General features: G+C 45.0%; 1 protein-coding gene across 2 annotated transcripts in view; it reads right to left on the bottom strand.

Moving 5' to 3' along the window:
- The window catches only part of LOC122551074 (uncharacterized), a 38,930-nt gene that overhangs the window by 7,992 nt on the left and 10,405 nt on the right, over nucleotides 1-20,533 (bottom strand). For both annotated transcript variants that reach the window (XM_087988348.1, XM_087988349.1), the window contains exons 3-5: nucleotides 14,655-14,834; nucleotides 13,353-13,464; nucleotides 11,080-11,216 (exon numbers count right to left, since the gene is read on the bottom strand). In XM_087988348.1, the coding sequence (XP_087844474.1) occupies nucleotides 11,080-11,216; nucleotides 13,353-13,464; nucleotides 14,655-14,834 (429 nt within the window). The remainder of the gene's footprint in view (nucleotides 1-11,079; nucleotides 11,217-13,352; nucleotides 13,465-14,654; nucleotides 14,835-20,533) is intronic.

Raw genomic sequence — 20,533 nt, 5'->3', positions numbered from 1 at the left:
TTCTTCCACAATCAGAAATATCCACATTCTGCATCCATCTTGTCAAGTCCCCTCAGGATCTTAAATGATTCAATCACTCATGTCACCTCTTAGGCTTCTAAACCCCACAAATATAAGCATAACAAATCTAATCTTTATTCATAAGACAACCCATCCATTCCAGGTATTAGTCTAGTAAGCCTCTGAACTACTTTCAATGCGTTTCCATCCTTCCTTAAATAAAAAAGATACTTAAATACTGTACACAGTATTCAACGTTTGTGAGAAGATTTGTAGCTCGGGTGCTCGTTGTTGTGGTTCTGTTCGCCGAGCTGGGAATTTGTGTTGCAGACGTTTCGGCCCCTGTCTAGGTAACATCCTCAGTGCTTGGGAGCCTCCTGTGAAGCGCTTCTGTGATGTTTCCTCCAGCATTTATAGTGGTTTGAATCTGCCGCTTCCGGGTTCTCAGTTCCAGCTGTCTGCTGCAGTGGTCGGTATATTGGGTCCAGGTCGATGTGTTTGTTGATAGAATCTGTGGATGAGTGCCATGCCTCTAGGAATTCCCTGGCTGTTCTCTGTTTGGCTTGTCCTATAATAGTAGTGTTGTCCCAGTCGAACTCATGTTGCTTGTCATCCGCGTGTATGGCTACTAAGGATAGCTGGTCGTGTCGTTTCGTGACTAGTTGATGTTCATGGATACGGATCATTAGCTATCTTCCTGTTTGTCCTATGTAGTGTTTTGTGCAGTCCTTGCATAGGATTTTGTGCACTACGTTGATTTTGCTCATGCTGGGTATCGGGTCCTTTGTCCTGGTGAGTTGTTGTCTGACAGTGGCTGTTGGTTTGTGTGCTGTTGAGTCCTAGTGGTTGTAGTAGTCTGGCTGTCAGTTCAGAAATGTTCTTGATGTATGGTAGTGTGGCTAGTCCTTTGGGTTGTGGCATGTCCTCATTCCGTTGTCTTTCCCTTAGGCATCTGTTGATGAAATTGCGGAGGTATCCGTTTTTGGCAAATACATTGTCGAGGTGTTCTTCTTCCCCTTTTTGCAGTTCTGGTGTGCTGCAGTGTGTTGTGGCCCTATTGAACAATGCATGAGCAAAACCAACAAAATCCCATGCAAGGACAGCACAAAACACTACATAGGACAAATAGGAAGACAGCTAACGATCCGTATCCATGAACACCAACTAGCCACAAAACGACACAATCAGCTATCCTTAGTAGCCACACATGCAGATGACAAGCAACATGAGTTCGACTGGGACAACACTAGTATTATAGGAAAAGCCAAACAGAGAACAGCCAGGGAATTCCTAGAGGCATGGCACTCATCCACAGATTCTATCAGCAAACACATCAACCTGGATCCAATATACCGACCACTGCAGCAGACAGCTGGAACTGACAACTGGAAGCGGCAGAGACAAACCACTATAAATGCCGGAGGAAACATCACAGAAGCACTTCACAGGAGGCTCCCAAGCACTGAGGATGTCACCTAGACAGGGGCCGAAACGTCTGCAACACAAATTCCCAGCTCGGTGAACAGAACCACAACAACTGTACACAGTAACCCAGATCTAGTCTCACTAAAGCCCTGTATAATGGAAGCATAGCCTCCCTGACTTTGGATTCAATTCCACTTGTTGGAAACAATAACATTCTACTAGATTTCTTCATTAATTGCTGTACTTGCATATTTTTGAGATTAATCCACTTGGACACACAGATCATGTTGCATCTCAAAGCTCTGCAATTTCTCACTATTTAGATATTATGATTTGGTATTCTTCCTCCAGAAATTTTCCATGTTTTCTCATAATACACTCCATTTGCTGAGCATTGCCCATTCACTTAGGGGAGAAAGTGAGGACTGCAGATGCTGGAGATCAGAGCTGAAAATGTGTTGCTGGAAAAGCGCAGCAGGTCAGGCAGCATCCAGGGAACAGGAGAATCGACGTTTCGGGCATAAGCCCTTCTTCAGGAATGAGGAAAATTTGTCCAGCTGGCTAAGCTAAAAGGTAGGGAGGAGGGACTTGGGGGAGGGGCGTCGGAAATGTGATAGGTGGAAAGAGGTCAAGGTGATGGTGATAGGTCAGACTGGGGTGGGGGCGGAGAGGTCAGGAAGAAGATTGCAGGTTAGGAAGGCGGTGCTGAATTCGATGGATTTGACTGAGACAAGGTGGGGGGAGGGGAAATGAGGAAACTGGTGAAATCCGAGTTCATCCCTTGTGGTTGGAGGGTTCCTACGCGGAAGATGAGGCGCTCTTCCTCCAACCGTCGTGTTGTTGTGGTCTGGCAATGGAGAAGTCCAAAGACCTGCATATCCTTGGTGGAGTGGGAGGGGGAGTTGAAGTGTTGAGCCACAGGGTGGTTGGGTTGGTTGGTCCGGGTGTCCCAGAGGTGTTCTCTGAAACGCTCCGCAAGTACCCGGCCTGTCTCCCCAATATAGAGGAGGCCACATCGGGTGCAGAGGATGCAATAGATGATGTGTGTGGAGGTGCAGGTGAATCTGTGGCAGATATGGAAGTTTCCTTTGGGCCTTGGAGGGAGGTGAGGGGGGAGGTGTGGGCGCAAGTCTTGCACCTCTTGCGGTTGCAGGGGAAGGTGCCGGGAGTGGAGGTTGGGTTGGTGGGGGGTGTGGATCTGACGAGGGAGTCACGGAGGGAGTGGTCTTTACGGAATGCTGATAGGGGAGGGGAGGGAAATATATCCTTGGTGGTGGGGTCCGTTTGGAGGTGGCGGAAATGACGGCGGATGATGCGCTGTACATGGAGATTGGTGGGGTGGTAGGTGAGGACCAGTGGGGTTCTGTCCTGGTGGCGGTTGGAGGGGCAGGGCTCAAGGGCAGAGGAGCGGGAAGTGGAAGAGATGCGGTGGAGGGCATCGTCGACCACGTCGGGGGGGAAATTGCGGTCCTTGAAGAAGGAGGCCATCTGGGTTGTACGTTTTTGGAACTGGTCCTCCTGGGAGCAGATGCGGCGGAGTCAAAGGATTTGGGAGAATGGGATGGCGTTTTTACAGGGGGCAGGGTGGGAGGAGGTGTAGTCCAGATAGCTGTGGGAGTCGGTCGGTTTGTAGTAGATGTCCGTGTTGATTCGGTCGTCTGAGATAGAAATAGAAAGGTCGAGGAAGGGGAGGGAGGAATCTGAGACTGTCCAGGTGAATTTGAGGTCGGGGTGGAAGGTGTTGGTGAAGTGGATGAACTGTTCAACCTCCTCGTGGGAGCACGAGGCGGCACAGATACAGTCATCGATGTAGCGGAGGAAAAGGTGGGGGGTGGGGCCAGTGTAGTTGCGGAAGATGGACTGTTCCACATATCCTACGAAGAGGCAGGCATAGCTGGGGTCATGTGGGTGCCCATGGCTACTCCTTTCGTTTGGAGGAAGTGGGAGGATTGGAAAGAGAAGTTGTTCAGGGTGAGGACCAGTTCAGTCAGTCGAAGGAGGGTGTCAGTGGAAGGGTACTGGTCGGTACGGCGGGAAAGGAAGAAGCGGAGGGCTTTGAGTCCTTCGTGATGGGGGATGGAGGTGTACAGGGACTGGATGTCCATGGTGAAAATAAGGTGTTGGGGACCGGGGAAGCGAAAATCCTGGAGCAGGTGGAGGGCATGGGTGGTGTCCCGAACGTAGGTGGGGAGTTCTTGGACGAAGGAGGACAGGACGGTGTCAAGGTATGCGGAGATGAGTTCGGTGGGGCAGGAGCAGGCGGAGACAATGAGTCGGCCGGGGCAGTCAGGTTTGTGGATTTTGGGCAGGAGTTAGAAGCGGGCGATGCGGGGTTGTGGGACTATGAGGTTGGAGGCGGTGGATGGGAGATCCCCCGAGGTGATGAGGTTATGGATGGTCTGGGAGATGATGGTTTGGTGGTGGGGGGTGGGGTCATGGTCAAGGGGGCAGTAGGAGGAGGTCTCTGTGAGCTGGCGTTTGGCCTCAGCGGTGTAGAGGTCAGTGCGCCAAACTACTACCGCGCCTCCTATGTCTGCTGGTTTGATAGTGAGGTTGGGGTTGCAACGGAGGGAGTGGAGGGCTGCGCGTTCCGAGGGTGAGAGGTTGGAGTGGGTGAGAGGGGTGGGGGAGTTCAGGTGGCGGTTAATATCGCGGCGGCTGTTGGCCATGAAGGCCAGCACGGGGTGTCCAGGTGGATGGGGTGTGTTGGAGGCGTGAGAAGGGGTCGTCAGAGGGTGGGCGGGAATCCTGATTGAAGAAGTAGGCGCGGAGGCGAAGGCGGCGGAAGAATTGTTCGATGTCACGCCGCGTGTTGAACTCATTAATCCGAGCGCGTAGGGGAATGAAGGTGACGCCTCTGCTGAGGACTGATCTTTCATCCTCAGAGAGGGGTAGGTCTGGAGGGATGGTGAAAACACGGCAGGCTGGGAGCTAGGACCTGGTGTAGGGCTGGAGCTGGGTGTGGGGGCGGGGTTAGGCCTGGGGGCGGGGACGGAGATCGGCATGGGGGCGGGGTTGGGCGTGGTGATGGCGATAGGCGAAGGGGCGGGGTTAGATGTGGTGACGGATATAGGCGTGGGGGCGGGGTTAGGCATGCAGTCGGATATCGGCGAAGGGGAGGGGTTAGGCGTGGTGACGGAACTCGGCGGGGGCGGGGTTAGGTGTGGTGACGGAACTCGGCGGGGGGCGGGGTTAGGCGTGGAGATCGGCGTGGGGGCAGAGACACATGCGGCGTTGTGGGCGTGTAGGTTAGTGACGTCACTGGGGGCGGAAGTGGCTGCGGCGACCACAGAGGTAGAGTTATTCCCCATAGCCGCGGAGGTCGCGAATCTGTCGGCGATTGTCTTCATGGCGATCGTGGAGGCGGTTGTCTGGGCGGCGACCCCACCTACGTTCGGGACACCACCCATGCCCTCCACCTGCTCCAGGATTTTCGCTTCCCCGGTCCCCAACGCCTTATTTTCACCATGGACATCCAGTCCCTGTACACCTCCATCCCCCATCACGGACTCAAAGCCCTCCGCTTCTTCCTTTCCCGCTGTACCGACCAGTACCCTTCCACTGACACCCTCCTTCGACTGACTGAACTAGTCCTCACCCTGAACAAGTTCTCTTTCCAATCCTCCCACTTCCTCCAAATGAAAGGAGTAGCCATGGGCACCCGCATGGGCCCCAGCTATGCCTGCCTCTTCGCAGGATATGTGGAACAGTCCATCTTCCGCAACTACACTGGCCCCACCCCCCACCTTTTCCTCCGCTACATCGATGACTGTATCGGCGCCGCCACGAGGAGGTTGAACAGTTCATCCACTTCACCAACACCTTCCACCCCGACCTCAAATTCAACTGGACAGTCTCCCTTTCCTCGACCTTTCTATTTCTATCTCAGACGACCGAATCAACACGGACATCTACTACAAACCGACCGACTCCCACAGCTACCTGGACTACACCTCCTCCCACCCTGCCCCCTGTAAAAACGCCATCCCATTCTCCCAATTCCTTCGACTCCGCCGCATCTGCTCCCAGGAGGACCAGTTCCAAAAACGTACAACCCAGATGGCCTCCTTCTTCAAGGACCGCAATTCCCCCCCCCCCGACGTGGTCGACGATGCCCTCCACCACATCTCTCCCACTTCCCGCTCCTCCGCCCTTGAGCCCCGCCCCTCCAACCGTCACCAGGACAGAACCCCACTGGTCCTCACCTACCACCCCACCAATCTCCATGTACAGCGCATCATCCGCCGTCATTTCCGCCACCTCCAAACGGACCCCACCACCAAGGATATATTTCCCTCCCCTCCCCTATCAGCATTCCGTAAAGACCACTCCCTCCGTGACTCCCTCGTCAGATCCACACCCCCCACCAACCCAACCTCCACTCCCAGCACCTTCCCCTGCAACCGCAGGAGGTGTAAGACTTGCGCCCACATCTCCCCCCTCACCTCCCTCCAAGGCCCCAAAGGAAACTTCCATATCTGCCACAGATTCACCTGCACCTTCACACACATCATCTATTGCATCCTCTGCACCCGATGTGGCCTCCCCTATATTGGGGAGACAGGCCGGCTACTTGTGGAGCATTTCAGAGAACACCTCTGGGACACCCGGACCAACCAACCCAACCATCCTGTGGCTCACTTCAACTCCCCCTCCCACTCCACCAAGGATATGCAGGTCTTTGGACTCCTCCATCGCCAGACCATAACAACACGACGGTTGGAGGAAGAGCGCCTCATCTTCCACCTAGGAACCCTCCAACCACAAGGGATGAACTCGGATTTCACCAGTTTCCTCATTTCCCCTCCCCCCACCTTGTCTCAGTCAAATCCATCGAATTCAGCACCGCCTTCCTAACCTGCAATCTTCTTCCTGACCTCTCCGCCCCCACCCCAGTCTGACCTATCACCCTCACCTTGACCTCTTTCCACCTATCACATTTCCGACGCCCCTCCCCCAAGTCCCTCCTCCCTACCTTTTAGCTTAGCCAGCTGGACAAACTTTCCTCATTCCTGAAGAAGGGCTTATGCCCGAAACGTCGATTCTCCTGTTCCCTGGATGCTGCCTGACCTGCTGCGCTTTTCCAGCAACACATTTTCAGCTTTGCCCATTCACTTAACCTAGTTATGTTCCTTTGTACCTTCCTTATGTTCTTTCCACAATGTACTTTCCCTTTGGTCATCAGTGAATTTAATATCAACTCCTTTGGTGCCTTCATCCATGCTTTATAAATTGTAAAAACTTGAGGCTCAGCACTTATCCCTGTGGCACACCATTGGTTCGCAACAATTACACATTTCTGCCTACTCCCTACTGCAGATTAGCTCCCATGCAAATAGGTTACCCATACTTCATGAACTCCTAGGACAGTATCAGCTTTCTCACTCAAAATCCATCTAAACACATTGGGTCCTCAATTTACTGAGTTGGAATAAGATCTGGCGCAAGTGTGTTGCAATCTGACTTTAGTTGGCAAAACATTCACTGAACAATGAAGGCCTTCAATGAGAATATGATTCAAGTAGACAAATTCCCAAGATGGGCAAAGCAAGATCGTCTAAAGCTCCTTTCCCGAGATGTTAAACAGAGACAGAATGGAGGCCTAGGACAATTGTAAAGTACAGAGAAAAAGTGGAGGGAAGGTTTAAATTAAGGTATAAAACAGCAGAGTGTATGGAAACGGATTAGTGGTTAACATCAAAGGGAACCAAAACTTTTCTTACAAGTACATAAATAGCAAAAGTCTATCCAATGGAAGTGTCAGTCAAAATGAGATGATTGATGAGCAGACAGAAGGAATGTTGCATATGTGAGGGTAAAGAAAGAGGCAACAGGAATAAAATTGTACAGGACAAAAACAGATAAAGACACTGGACATAAATGTTGGCAGCCTTCAGTCATCCAACAGAGGAAGGGTAAAAAATGCAAGCCACTAACCACAATCTTTCATTCAGCCTCAGATATGGGATTGGGATGGCAAGATAATAGTGGACTGAAGGACTGCAAATCTTGACCCCTGCTTTCAAAAGAGGAGAGGGTGGAAATTAGCTTCGACAGCTAAGTCTAGGTCATTTTAAAATCAATAAACCAGGAGAAAATTATTTGGCATTTGGAAAAGATCGGATAATCTTAGAATATCAGCATAGATTTGCTAAAGGCAAATTGCGTTTCACTAAGTTGATTGAGTTCTGTGATGGTAAAAACAATGACGGTAGATGCTGGAAACCAGATTCAGGATTAGAGTGGTGCTGGAAAAGCACAGCAATTCAGGCAGCATCTGAGAAGCAGTAAAATCGACGTTTCGGGCAAAAGCCCTTCATCAGGAATACAGGCAGAGTGCCTGAAGGGTGGAGAGATAAATAAGAGGAGGGTGGGTGTGGGGAGAAAGTAGCATCGAGTACAATAGGTGAGTGGGGGAGGGGATGAAGGTGATAGGTCGGTGGGGGGAGGGGGAGTGGATAGGTGGAAAAGAAGATAGGCAGGTAGGACAAATCATGGGGACAGTGCTGAGCTGGAAGTTTGGAACTGGGGTGAGGTGGGGGAAGGGGAAATGAGGAAACTGTTGAAGTCCACATTGATGCCCTGGGGTTGAAGTGTTCCGAGGCGGAAGATGAGGCATCGGGTGGTGAGGGAGCGGCGGTGAAGGAGGCCCAGGACCTCCATGCCCTCGGCAGAGTGGGAGGGGGAGTTGAAATGTTGGGCCACAGGGCATTGTGGTTGATTGGTGCAGGTGTCCCAGAGATGTTCCCTAAAGCGCTCTGCTAGGAGGCGCCCAGTCTCCTCAATGTAGAGGAGACCGCATCGGGAGCAACGGATACAATAAATGATATTGGTGGATGTGCAGGTAAAACTTTGATGGATGTGGAAAGCTCCTTTAGGGCCTTGGATGGAGGTGAGGGAGAAGGTGTGGGCGCAGGTTTTGCAATTCCTGCAGTGGCAGGGGAAGGTGGCAGGACGGGAGGATGGGTTGTAGGGGGACGTGGAGCTGACCAGGTAGTCACGGTGGGAACGGTCTTTGCGGAAGGCGGAAAGGGGTGGGGAGGGAAATATATCCCTGGTGGTGGGGTCCATTTGGAGGGGGCGGAAATGTCGGCGGATGATTTAGTTTGAGTGTCTTGAGGGTGGTGTGATGGAATAATAGTAAGTCCCCATTTAACATGGCCTCCATTTAACAGTGTTTGCTTGAATGTTGATTTGTTATTGGAGCCTCTATCCTTGTTTAATATGGCAAGATTCATTTTAAATTTGTTTCATGTCAGTCTGACATCAAGATGTGCGACACAATCAGTGCCATTGTGATGTAACCTCTCCGGCTTCCTGACACCCCACTTGTTGCCAGTCATTCTACAGCAGTGCGTCCTATCTCAAACCTATTCTCTAGGTGACAATCATCTGCTTGTGACTTGTCAGCTACTAATCCTCGGACGTGTGGCCCTTGCCACTCCCTAACTCACCCTCTGACCGCTCACTCCCCGACTCTCCCACTCTTCCCTCTCTACTGAACTTGATCAGATGTTCATGGTCCAGATCCATTTGCAGCCTGAAGCTGCAGCTCTGATGGGGTGATATTTTGGGTCCCAATGGGGCTGAGTTGCCAGTGTTTTCAATGCTTTCCCGTCCTGAACTCTCAATGTCAGCGATTGCTTTGGAAATGAGCAACCACAAGCAGGAGTAGCAGCTTCTACCATCAATGTAGTACTGTCAAAGAGCTGGCATGGATATAAAGAACCAAATGGCCTCCTTCCATGAAATATCATAACGAAACTCAATTTAACAAAAATACATTTGCTTAATATAGTGCTTTTAATATAGATAGCAATATCTCAGGATAGTTTGTAGATGTATGTGGAAAGAATGAATGCTGAGCTAAAGAAGGAGATATTGGGATGGGTCAAAAGGTTTTTAAGAGGATTATAGGAGATCATAGGGAGTTGGATAGATTGGTGAAAGCAGGCGAGCTGACAGGACAATGGCACTCAAGTGATTCCATGTGAACAAGTTATCTGCTCAGCTTCTGAGTGTCAGACCAATCATGCAAATGAAAGGACAGTGGGATTAAGAAACATTTTCTGGTTAGGCACAGGAACGTCTTTCCTTACTCAAGGCATTTTGTATTGAATAAATCAAGGATCATTAAAAACACCACATTGAAACCTTCATGTTATAATATTTAATAAACCTACAGATGCGAAACGTCACAGGATTGATAAATCCAATCAAACACTTCAGAAGTCAAGGGCCAAAAATCTAACAGAGAATATCTAGTGTTTTAAAACGAATCTCTCCCTGATGGTTCTTTGGAGAAATATGCCCTATAATGTTCTATTCTGATCCCTGGATGGCTTACCTCTGAGGATCCCAGACACTGACTTGTTCTAAGTTTCTCTGAGATTAACAATAAACATATGGTGCATTGAAACACCTGCATTTCCCTCCAGATGCAAATTTTACCATTTGTTTGAATTATTGTACACTATACTGAAGCCTGGCAATTCACTCCTAAGATCCCAGCATCAGCCAACTTCTGTTATTTGGTGTAAGTACCTTGTGGCAGCATGACTTTGCTTTTCCTCTCTTTAGGTTAATGAAAACCAGCAGGGAAAACTGGTCTCTACAGCACAGCACATTACTTTCACCTGGGATGCATCTCATGTTTGTCAGCAATTTAGCCACTTTCCAAATCAAAAGATGTCTGCATTGTTATGACTAGTTAAGCCAGATCCCAGATTAAAACTTGGCTTGATAGATAACATTTCAATTTGTTTTGATTCTAACAAGTGGTCTCCCACTGGAATACAAATACACAAAGCTACAGATTTTCCTTTAACAATAAAAAATAATTTTACTAACAAAAGAAAACTAAAATAAAATAGAATAAATCAGGCTGTTAATATATAACACAAACTCAAAGATCTTTAAACACACAAAGTATAATTCCATTACTCCCAAAACTCAACCTTTATAAAATGAAAGGAAAAAGGAATAGCTTCTGTATAATATTCAAAATCTCAAAAGGACTGACACCAGTGTCTCTGCCTCTGATTTCTTGCTTGGTTTAATTTAAAGACTGGAACTGCAAGTAGCTTCCTCCTGGAGTTACTGTACATGTGAAATTAAATATACTTTACTTTAAGTAACTTCTTCAGGACTTTATCCCAACAATTTTGATCTATAATTAATTCTTTACTCTAAAAATATCTAGTACCACCCTTCCATTTCAAGAGCATTGTTTTATACAACAATTTTAGGTTATACAGCAATCTTCATCCAAGAACTTCAGAGGAATATTCAAAATTCCAAGTGAAGTTTAAAAAATACTTTCTCTAAGCTATGGCTGTTTTCCTTAAACTTGAAAATCAAACTCTCCTTCTAAATGGAGCTTGATATTCTTGTGAGGTCATAAATCCTACCAAGATGCAGAAAACCCCATGAGTTTGAAAGCTAGGCCTTGAATATGTTTTGAAAAGAATCATCTTGGCCACAGTTAATTATGAACTTCAAACACACCGAAAATTCACACATTACAAACAAAGACAAAAATCCGAATTTACAATAAACTATATTAAATATATTTATATAAATAAGAGTTTCCGCAACAATATGCATTCAATGATCGTGATTTTATATTAAAGGTAATGTTTCTCAACAGCTTACCCAAGGTAGCACATGGCGAAGGCAATATTCCCAAGTTGCAATATACATGGGACAAGCAAAGTGATTCAAGACAATATAAGCTGCTTCAGGATCTGCTGCAAAGTTAAACTCAGAACAGATCGCCACATTCCCCCTGCCTGTCAAAGATAAAACATGAAATGAAATTAATTCATCACGTGAAGAGTTTCCTAATCCAGGCACATTTAGCAGCACGGGGAAAATAAATGCTTGGCATTGATCGATAAATGTCAACATTGTTGGAATTGTGAACAGCCAAATATAAAATGCACATACTTTAAGAAATCAAATACACAATGACACCATCGTCACATTTCAGAAATTCTGAAAATGTTTCCATTGAGACAGTTTGGTGCAGCATTGGTTCCAAAATTCTACTCCTGAAATCAACTTCACTTTGAAGATTTTAAACTTGATCAGGCTAAGCCCGTAAGGTATGGCAGCACATTGATAGGGTAGCAGTGTAATATAGCTGAAAATGTGTTGCTGGAAAAGTGCTGCAGGTCAGGCAGCATCCAAGGAGCAGGAGAATCGATGTTTCGCGCATGAGCCCTTCTTCAGGAATGTCCTTGGTTGCCCAGGAATCTCCTGCTCCTTGGATGCTGCCTGACCTGCTGCGCTTTTCCAGCAACACATTTTCAGCTCTGATCTCCAGCATCTGGAGTCCTCACTTTCTCCTAGCAGTGTAATATACTCAGTATTTTGTGTTCATATCTGCAGTTGTATTGATTGAAAAAATTGACTATAAAATAGTTGATTTGTGTTAAGTTTCTTCTGCCTGAGTATGCTATCAGACCACTTTCATGTAAACGATACAAACAGGTGCTACCGCAATATTTGGAACATGCTGTCTTAGAAGGTGATGCAGGGCAAAAGGAATCAAATCATAAAACTGCTCAGAATGCTTATAAGAATGCTTAATGCCACAAAATCTAGAAGGTATTTAAGGCAGGACAAAGTTGTAAAACTACTATCTGCAGTAATACTATTCTTCCAGATGTAGTTTACTAACATAGGAATCTGCTGTCAGTTCAGCATGATAACATGGTTCAAAGACATTGTAGAGATACAAGATAATGAGCGTGGGTGAGACAAAGTTGAGGGAGAAAAAATGAAAATGGATTACTACACAATAGTCAAAACATTAGGAAAATTATACACAACAGGAATACAGAATCAAGGTGTACACAATATAAATGTCCTATGCTCTGATCCAGAAAATGTTATTTCCTGAGTTTCCCCAATGACTCATTGAATGAGTGGACACATGAAGGGCTGCAGGAAATGATCAGCTTGGATCTCTGTTTTGCTCTGGTTATTTTCTTACATCAATCAGCAAAGCACTGTAAATAGGACATAGAGTCACAGACATGAACAGCACGGAAACAGACCCTTCGGTCCAACCCGTCCATGCCAACCAGATATCCCAACCCAATCTAGTCCCACCTACCAGCATCCAATCCATATCCCTCCAAACCTTTTCTATTCATATACCCATCCAGATGCCTCTTAAATGTTGCAATTGTACCAGCCTCCACCACTACCTCTGGCATCCCTTTCCATACATGTACCACCCTCTAATTGAAAAAGTTGCCCCATAGGTCTTTGTTGTATCTTTCTCCTCTCACCCTAAACCTATCCCCTCTAGTTCTGGACTCCCCCACCCCAGGGGATAGAATTTGTCTATTTATCCAATCCATGCCCCTCATGATATTATAAACCTCTATGAGGTCACCCCTCAGCCTCCAACACTCGAGGGAAAACAGCCTCAGCCTGTTCAGACTCTCTCTATAGCTCAAATCCTCCAACCCTGGCATTATCCTTGTAAAGCTTTTCTGAACCCTTTCAAGTTTCACAACATCTTTCCGATAGGAAGGAGACCAGAATTGCATGCAATATTCCAAGAGTGGCCTAACCAATGTTCTGTACAGCCGCAACATGACCTCCCAACTCCTGCACTCAATACTCTGACCAATAAAGGAAAGCATACCAAACGCCTTCTTCACTATCCTACCTACCTGCGACTCCACTTTCAAGGAGCTATGAACCTGCACTCCGAGGTTTCTTTGTTCAGCAACAACCCTAGGACCTCACCATTAAGTATATAAGTCCTGCTAAGATTTGCTTTCCCAAAATGATTCACAAGCATGAATTATTGTAAGCATATACATTCAATATCAGGTGAGAATTTAGTCAGGGTCAGGTGTGATGTGATCCACAATAAACAGAATGATGCAGTTAGCTCTTCAGCATACTTTCCATGTTTCCTCCCATGATGTACAGATGCTTTAACTTCGATGGAAAGGTGCGGTCCATCTTAAATGCCAGAGCAATGTTGGTCAGGGGGCCAGTAGCCACAAGCGAGACCTATCGGGTAACAAATAAATGCTTATCAAGGTGACTGAGGGATGGAGACGTCACAGTAGTATGATATTATAAACTTCAGAAGTTTGATAACTATTCACGAATTGAAAAAAATCAGTAAGGATAAATTGTTACACACAAGGTGATCAGCAATATTTCTGTCTGGAATAAGCTGTTAAGAGGCAATGACAGGCTGTTACTGAGGGAATTGAAAGCCATTAGCCAAACCTGGGAAAGGGAGGAGTCAAGGCTACATAAACAAAATTGTTTGGACACCAACTTGGTAACTATCTGCCTTGTGCCACAAGGACAGATGATTGAATGCTGAAGAATTTATGGAGTTAACTGCAAGACATGCTGTGCTTTCAAGCAGATAGTTACAGCTAAATGTAACAAGGAACAGTGGAGTTATTTCTGATAAGGAAGGAAGCTGCAGACTCAAGGTCTCCAGATGAGAAATGCGTATTTTAGATGGAAGAATGCAGAAGGTCATCAATAATGTCACACCATAGATGGAAGATGGAAAAACTGTATAAGAATCCAACATCAGAACTTCAAAGACCAACACTGCACAGGATCAAACCATCAGAGACAGACACTGCTGATTGGACTAATAACTAAATACCATCATTAATCAGATAATAGCCAAGCTGAGTTGTGAGGTTTCACTTGCTTACTTGAGGGGTCTTATTTTGGTTGCTACACTTATTAAAATGATTTTGTCTTGATTGTCTGTGAGATTTCTTAATAGGCAGAATTGTATTAAAGGTAGCTTGAGGTGGTTTACCCACACAAGTGGACTGTCACAGTGGACTTGTGCAATTGAAAATGTATTTTCATTTTCCTCTATTTTAAAAGTAAGTTCAAAACTAGAAAGGCATTATCTTTAAACTAGAGCTAGGCTACTCAGTGGTGAAGTGAGACAGCACTGCTCCACATAAAATCTTGGTTATGTTGGCAGTTTATCACCTTACAAGCTTTTGAGTCAAAGTAAATTGAAAATTTTAAAACCAAGATTCACAGATGTTTGTTTGGTAATGTTAAGGAGTACAGTATCAAGATGCTTTAATATGTTGTTATCTATCAGTCATGATTTAACTGAATAGTGGAACAGGTTTCAAGGACTGAAATGATTCCTGTTCTCTGTCGCACTGACTACCAGAATTATATTTCCTGATACATATACATCTCACCTGACCAGGATGTTCAGTGATTATTCTTGTGATGGCATTTACTGCATATTCAGCTTGTAGGTGTTCTAGCCCTGGAGCATTACAATCTGGAACATCACCTAGACCATCTTTTCCATGGTACTGGGCACCATTTAGCTGCTCTTCCAGAATCGATGCACCTGCACCACGATATACAGGAATCTGCAATCATAAGGATAAATACCATCTTTTTTTTTATTTTATTTTAATAGATATTTTTATTAGAAATTTAACATTTTTACAAGTTTACAAAAATAAACAAAACTCTCAGATATAAACATTGATATACAATTAGCTCAAATATACAATAGCCAAAATTTGACAAAAAAAAACAAAACAACAAAAAAAAAACCGAAAAGAAAAAAAAAACAAACAAACAAAACTCAACTATCTACTAATCTAACCTACAACTAACCAGGGTGTATATTTAAGTCTCTTACATGCTCGGGATGTGTTAGCATCAGATATAATAAAACCCGTATTCGTGCGGGATTCCTCCCCCGAGGGGCCGCGGGCCAGCCAGGTTTGTAATCTCAATTAAATAAAAGCCCTTGTTAGGATAGCCGAAATATCTGTATTTATGTAATTCAAAAAGGGCTGCCATATTTTATAAAATAATTCGGTCTTTTGGTGCACCATATTTGTAAGGAAGTCAAGGGGAATACATTCCATAATTAGTCTGTGCCAATTTGAAAGTCCAGGGGGGCCCTCCACCACCCAGTTCACCAAAATATTTTTCCTTGCACAGAAAGAAAGAATAGAAAATAGTCTCTTCCTGTACGTGTCCAGGGAGGGAAAGTTCGAAAAGCCCAAGAGGAGAGATACGGGGTCCACTTTTATTTCCATTCCTAAAATTTCTGTCAGGGTACTTGCTACTTTAGTCCAATATCTACGGATCTTATAACAGGTCCATAAGCAATGTACAAGAGTGCCCACCTCTATTTTGCATTTAGGACACATTGGAGATGCTCCTGCCTTAAATTTTGCCAATCGAACCGGTGCTATATGGGCCCTATGAAGTATCTTCAGCTGGATAGCCTGGGTTCTGTTACAAATAGTAATTCTTCTAGCATTTTCCCAGATATCATTCCACGTTTCTGTGGAGATTTCTAGTCCCAGATCCTGATCCCATGTTTTAAGCAGATTATCCATATCTCCCGATACTTCATCATGTAGTAAATGATAAATATTACTGACAGAAGATACCCCCACTGGTCGTAGGACACTACATTCTCTATCTGATTTATAAAGACTATCTAATAACGTAGTCTTCTTCTGTATATAATCTCGAATTTGGAAGTATCGAAAGAGGTCTCCATTGGGTAATCCGAATTTCTGACGCAGCTGTCCGAAAGACATCAGGACCCCATCTTTAAATAAATCCCCGAGACATGAGATACCCCTGGATCTCCAGAGTTTAAAAGTGGCATCTGTTAACCCCGGTTGGAATCCCCATGCTCCCACTATCGGTGCATAGGGGGATGTTTTATGTGAATTACCCTCATTTTGCCGCATTATATTCCAAGCCTTGATTGTATTTAGTATTATAGGGTTTTTACAGTGATCTGTAATGATTTTCCTCTTGTCTGAGAATAAAAGGTTAATAAGTGGGTATTTTACTTGAGAAGCCTCGATGTCCAACCAGATTGATTGTGGATCAGACAAGACCCAATCAGCTATGTAACTTAATAGGGAACTTAATTGATATTTTCTAAAATCTGGGAAGTCCAATCCACCCCTTGTCTGTGGAAGCTGTAGCTTCTTCAGCTTAATGAGGGGCCGCCTATAATTCCAGATAAAGGAACTCAGCCAGCCGTATAATTTACATAAAGCCGTCCTCGGCAGCATCACCGGAAGCATTCTCATAGGATATAGGAGACGGGGCAGGATATTCATTTTGATTAATGCTATTCTACCCAACCAGGAAATTGGCAGGTCTCCCCATCGCTGGAGGTCCTGCCTTATCCTTTCCAATAAATACACAAAATTAGCCTTATACAACTGACCAAATACTGGAGTAATAAAAATGCCTAAATATAAGAAACCCTCCAGGGACCAGCGAAAGGGAAAAAGGGAACCGTCCGCTAAGCGGGGTATCACAGCAAGGCCACCCATTGGCATTGCCTCCGATTTTGAAAAATTAATTTTATAGCCTGAGAATGCACTAAATGTATTAATAACTTGGATTAAGCAAGGTATGGACATCAAAGGGTTACTGAGGAATAGAAGAACATCATCTGCATAAAGGGTAATTTTATGTTTACCTGTACCAATCCTTGGGGCCACTATATTAGGATCAGCTCGTATAGCTTCTGCTAGTGGTTCAATTATTAGCGTGAATAACAATGGCGAGAGGGGACATCCCTGACGGCAGCCCCTACCCACACTGAAGCTATCCGAGCCTAATCCATTGGTAACCACAACTGCTTTGGGATCACTATACAATGTTGAGATCCATTTGGTAAACACCTGTCCAACACCAAACCTCTCCAATGTGTAAAACAAATATGACCATTCGACCCTATCAAATGCCTTTTCCGCGTCTAATGAAACCACTACTCCTGGTATCTTTCCCTGAAGACAAGCTTGAATCATATTCAGAGCCTTTCTAACATTATTGGATGATCTACGGCCCTTAATAAACCCTGTCTGATCTTCCTTTATAATATGTGGCAGTATCCTTTCTAGTCTCAGTGCTAACGTTTTAGAGAGGATTTTAAAATCTACATTTAGCAAGGATATTGGTCTGTATGATGTACAATCTTCTGGGTCCTTTCCTTTTTTAAGGATAAGAGAGATATTTGCCTCTTGCAGCGAAGGCGGGAGACAGCCCTGACTATATGCATAGTTATACATGTCCATAAGTGGACCAACCAGTATTTCTGTAAATTCTTTATAGAATTCAGCTTGAAAGCCATCTGGGCCCGGCGCCTTACCATTTTGAAGGTGCCTAATTGCATCAACTATTTCTTGGGGTGTAAGAGGAGCATTTAGGACCGATACTTGTTCCGGAGTTAGGTCTGGAAAAGTCAAATTTTTAAAAAATGACTGCATCCTCTTCGTCCTATCTTCACAATCCTGTGATTTATATAACTCAGAATAGAATTCTCTAAAGGTCGCATTAATCTTTTTATGATCAAAATACCCGTACTTTCCTTGATAGACATAATAGTCTGAGGGGCCTTTTTTTTCTTTGCAAGAAATGCTAAGTATCTACCCGGTTTGTCGCCATATTCATATAACCTTTGCTTTGCAAATAATATTTCCCTCTTAGCCGTTTGAGTAAGTGTAGTGTTTAGAGCTGTCCTAAGACCTGTAATCCTTTGCAATTTAATAATAGAAGGTCTATCAGTGTATGCTATTTCAGCCGCTTTTAAGCGGGCTTCAAGCAGACGCTGTTGTTCTCCCTTTAATTTCTTCTGGGTCGCTGAGTAGGAGATGATCAAGCCTCGCGTGTAAGCTTTGATGGTCTCCCACATCATTGACGGGTTGCTAGCTGTACCTGAATTAATTTCTAAAAAAGTTTTAAATTCTTGAGAGAAGTACTTTACAAATTTACTATCTTTCATTAAGAAGGGGTCCATACGCCAATGCCGAGGGGATGTCCCACTGTTCCTCGCCTTAGTTTCCATATATACAGCAGCGTGGTCAGAAATTGCTATATTACCTATTTTACAGGATGATATGGAATTTTAAAAAATCGAGGGGGCAAAAAACATATCAATTCTGGTATGACATTTATGTGGATTAGAGTAGAAAGAAAAATCTCTACCCTGTGGATGAAGACATCTCCATACATCTACTAATCCTAATTCTTTGTTCAGATCCATCAATTGTCTAGATCTGGGAGATACTCCTACAGTACTCTTGGGAATCCTGTCTATTTCCGGATCCATAATACAATTAATGTCTCCCCCTATAATTATATGACGGGCATCAAAAGCCATCAATTTTGAAAAGGCATCCGTTATAAATTTAAAGGGGTGTGCCGGGGGGCAGTACAAATTTAAAATCCCATATTCCTCTCCATTTATGAGGGCTTTAATCAAAATATATCGTCCAGATTCGTCTTTTATCTGCTTTAGGATTTTGAAAGGGAAATTCTTCCGAACAAGAATAACAACTCCCCTGCTTTTTGAGCTAAAAGAAGAAAAAAAGGCCTGATCAAATCCGCCCTGTCGTAATTTCAAGTGTTCTTTATCTGACAGGTGTGTCTCCTGTAGGAGAGCTATATCAACTCTTTCCTTCTTAAGATTTGATAATATTTTCTTCCTTTTAAGTGGCGAATTACTCCCCTTGACATTCCAGGTGCACCACTTAACCGACTGATCAACCATAATCCTCTGGGCCAATCCGAGACCCCTCGGAAGGGGGAACCCTATCCAGAACATCCCGAGCGTGGAACATGTAAAATTTACAAAAATAAAGCCTCTTTAATACACCCACAACAATACAGTAAAAAACTATTTCTAAATAAAAAAAATATAAAACGTATCTAAGTGGAGACTTTCCCCCTTGTTCCCAGGGGGCGTCACTTCCTCTCCAAAACTCCCTCATATCCTCTCCCAACCAATGCTCCACCCTTGACCCAGGCACTCCTCAATAAAATGAGGAGAATTCAAATATAATACAAAGCTAGAGTTAACAATGAGCACCCCACCCCCACCCATACCAACACCTGGGTATATTTGGTAATGTTAATACCATATATAAACATATAACTATAAAATTACCACTTCAACAAATAATAATTAAATATGATAATACAAAATAACGAAGGGAAATCAACCCCGCTCCTAAAGACCGAGGTAAAATCGAATAAGGTAACCACCTCCCCCCACCAACATTAACCAAATCCCCCAGCTTATATATATATATATATATATATATATACATACACATACATACATACACATATACACACATATACATACATTCCTCATATATACATAAAATAATAACAGAAAACAACTCCAAGGGGGGGGGGGGGGAGGAGAAAATCAAATCCCTCTCCCCACCCCCTATGATAATATTAAGCAGTAAGGTAAGAAAAAAAAGGGAGGGGATATAAACCAAAGCGGGGGGGGGGGGGGGGGGGGGAAGGCAGACCAACATCCATTATGTCCTACAGTTTATCTAAGAGAGTCCAAGAATTCCTTAGCCTTTTCTGGTGATCCAAAGTTATATACGGATCCTTCATGGTTAAAGCGTAACATCGCTGGGTAGCGTAAGGAGTACTGAACATTTAAGTCCCTTAAATGCTTCTTCACCTCGTCAAATGCCTTCCTCTTTCGAACCAGAGCCGGGGAAAAGTCCTGAAATAGCATGATCTTGGATCTTTTGTAGATCATAGCTTGGGGGTCTTTTCCGAGATTTCTAGAGGCTTCTAGGAGTATCTGCCTCTCCCTGTAGCTCTGCAGCCGGAACAGGACCGGGCGTGGGCGCTGGTTCGAGCCGGGCCCGCGTATTGCGACCCGGTAGGCCCATTCCACCCTTACCTGGCCTGATCCAGCTTGCAGATTTAAAAGTTGTGGCAGCCACTGCTCCAGGAATGCTGTAAGCTGGCCTTCCTCTTCCCGTTCGGGAAGGCCCAGCAAACGAATATTTTTTCGGCGACCTCGATTATCGAGGTCGTCAATATGATTTTCCAAGGTCCGGACTCGCTGCTCGAGAGTCCGGACCTGATCCACGGCCGATTGAGCGGTTGTCTTGGAGGTCGCGGCCTTTAGCTCCGCCCCTCCGACTCGGCGTTGAATTTCTTCAATCTCACGGTCGTGCTTCTGCAGCGCGGCCGAGAGCGACTCCCAACGGTTTCTGGATTCGACAATAAAAGCATCGATCTTCGAGTCAAGCTTAGAAAG

Source organism: Chiloscyllium plagiosum, unplaced genomic scaffold (assembly GCF_037043375.1).
Source record: "Chiloscyllium plagiosum isolate Xiang-an unplaced genomic scaffold, Cpla_swu_hap1 HiC_scaffold_6, whole genome shotgun sequence".
Taxonomy (NCBI): domain Eukaryota; kingdom Metazoa; phylum Chordata; class Chondrichthyes; order Orectolobiformes; family Hemiscylliidae; genus Chiloscyllium; species Chiloscyllium plagiosum.
This window is presented reverse-complemented; position numbering and strand designations above follow the sequence as displayed.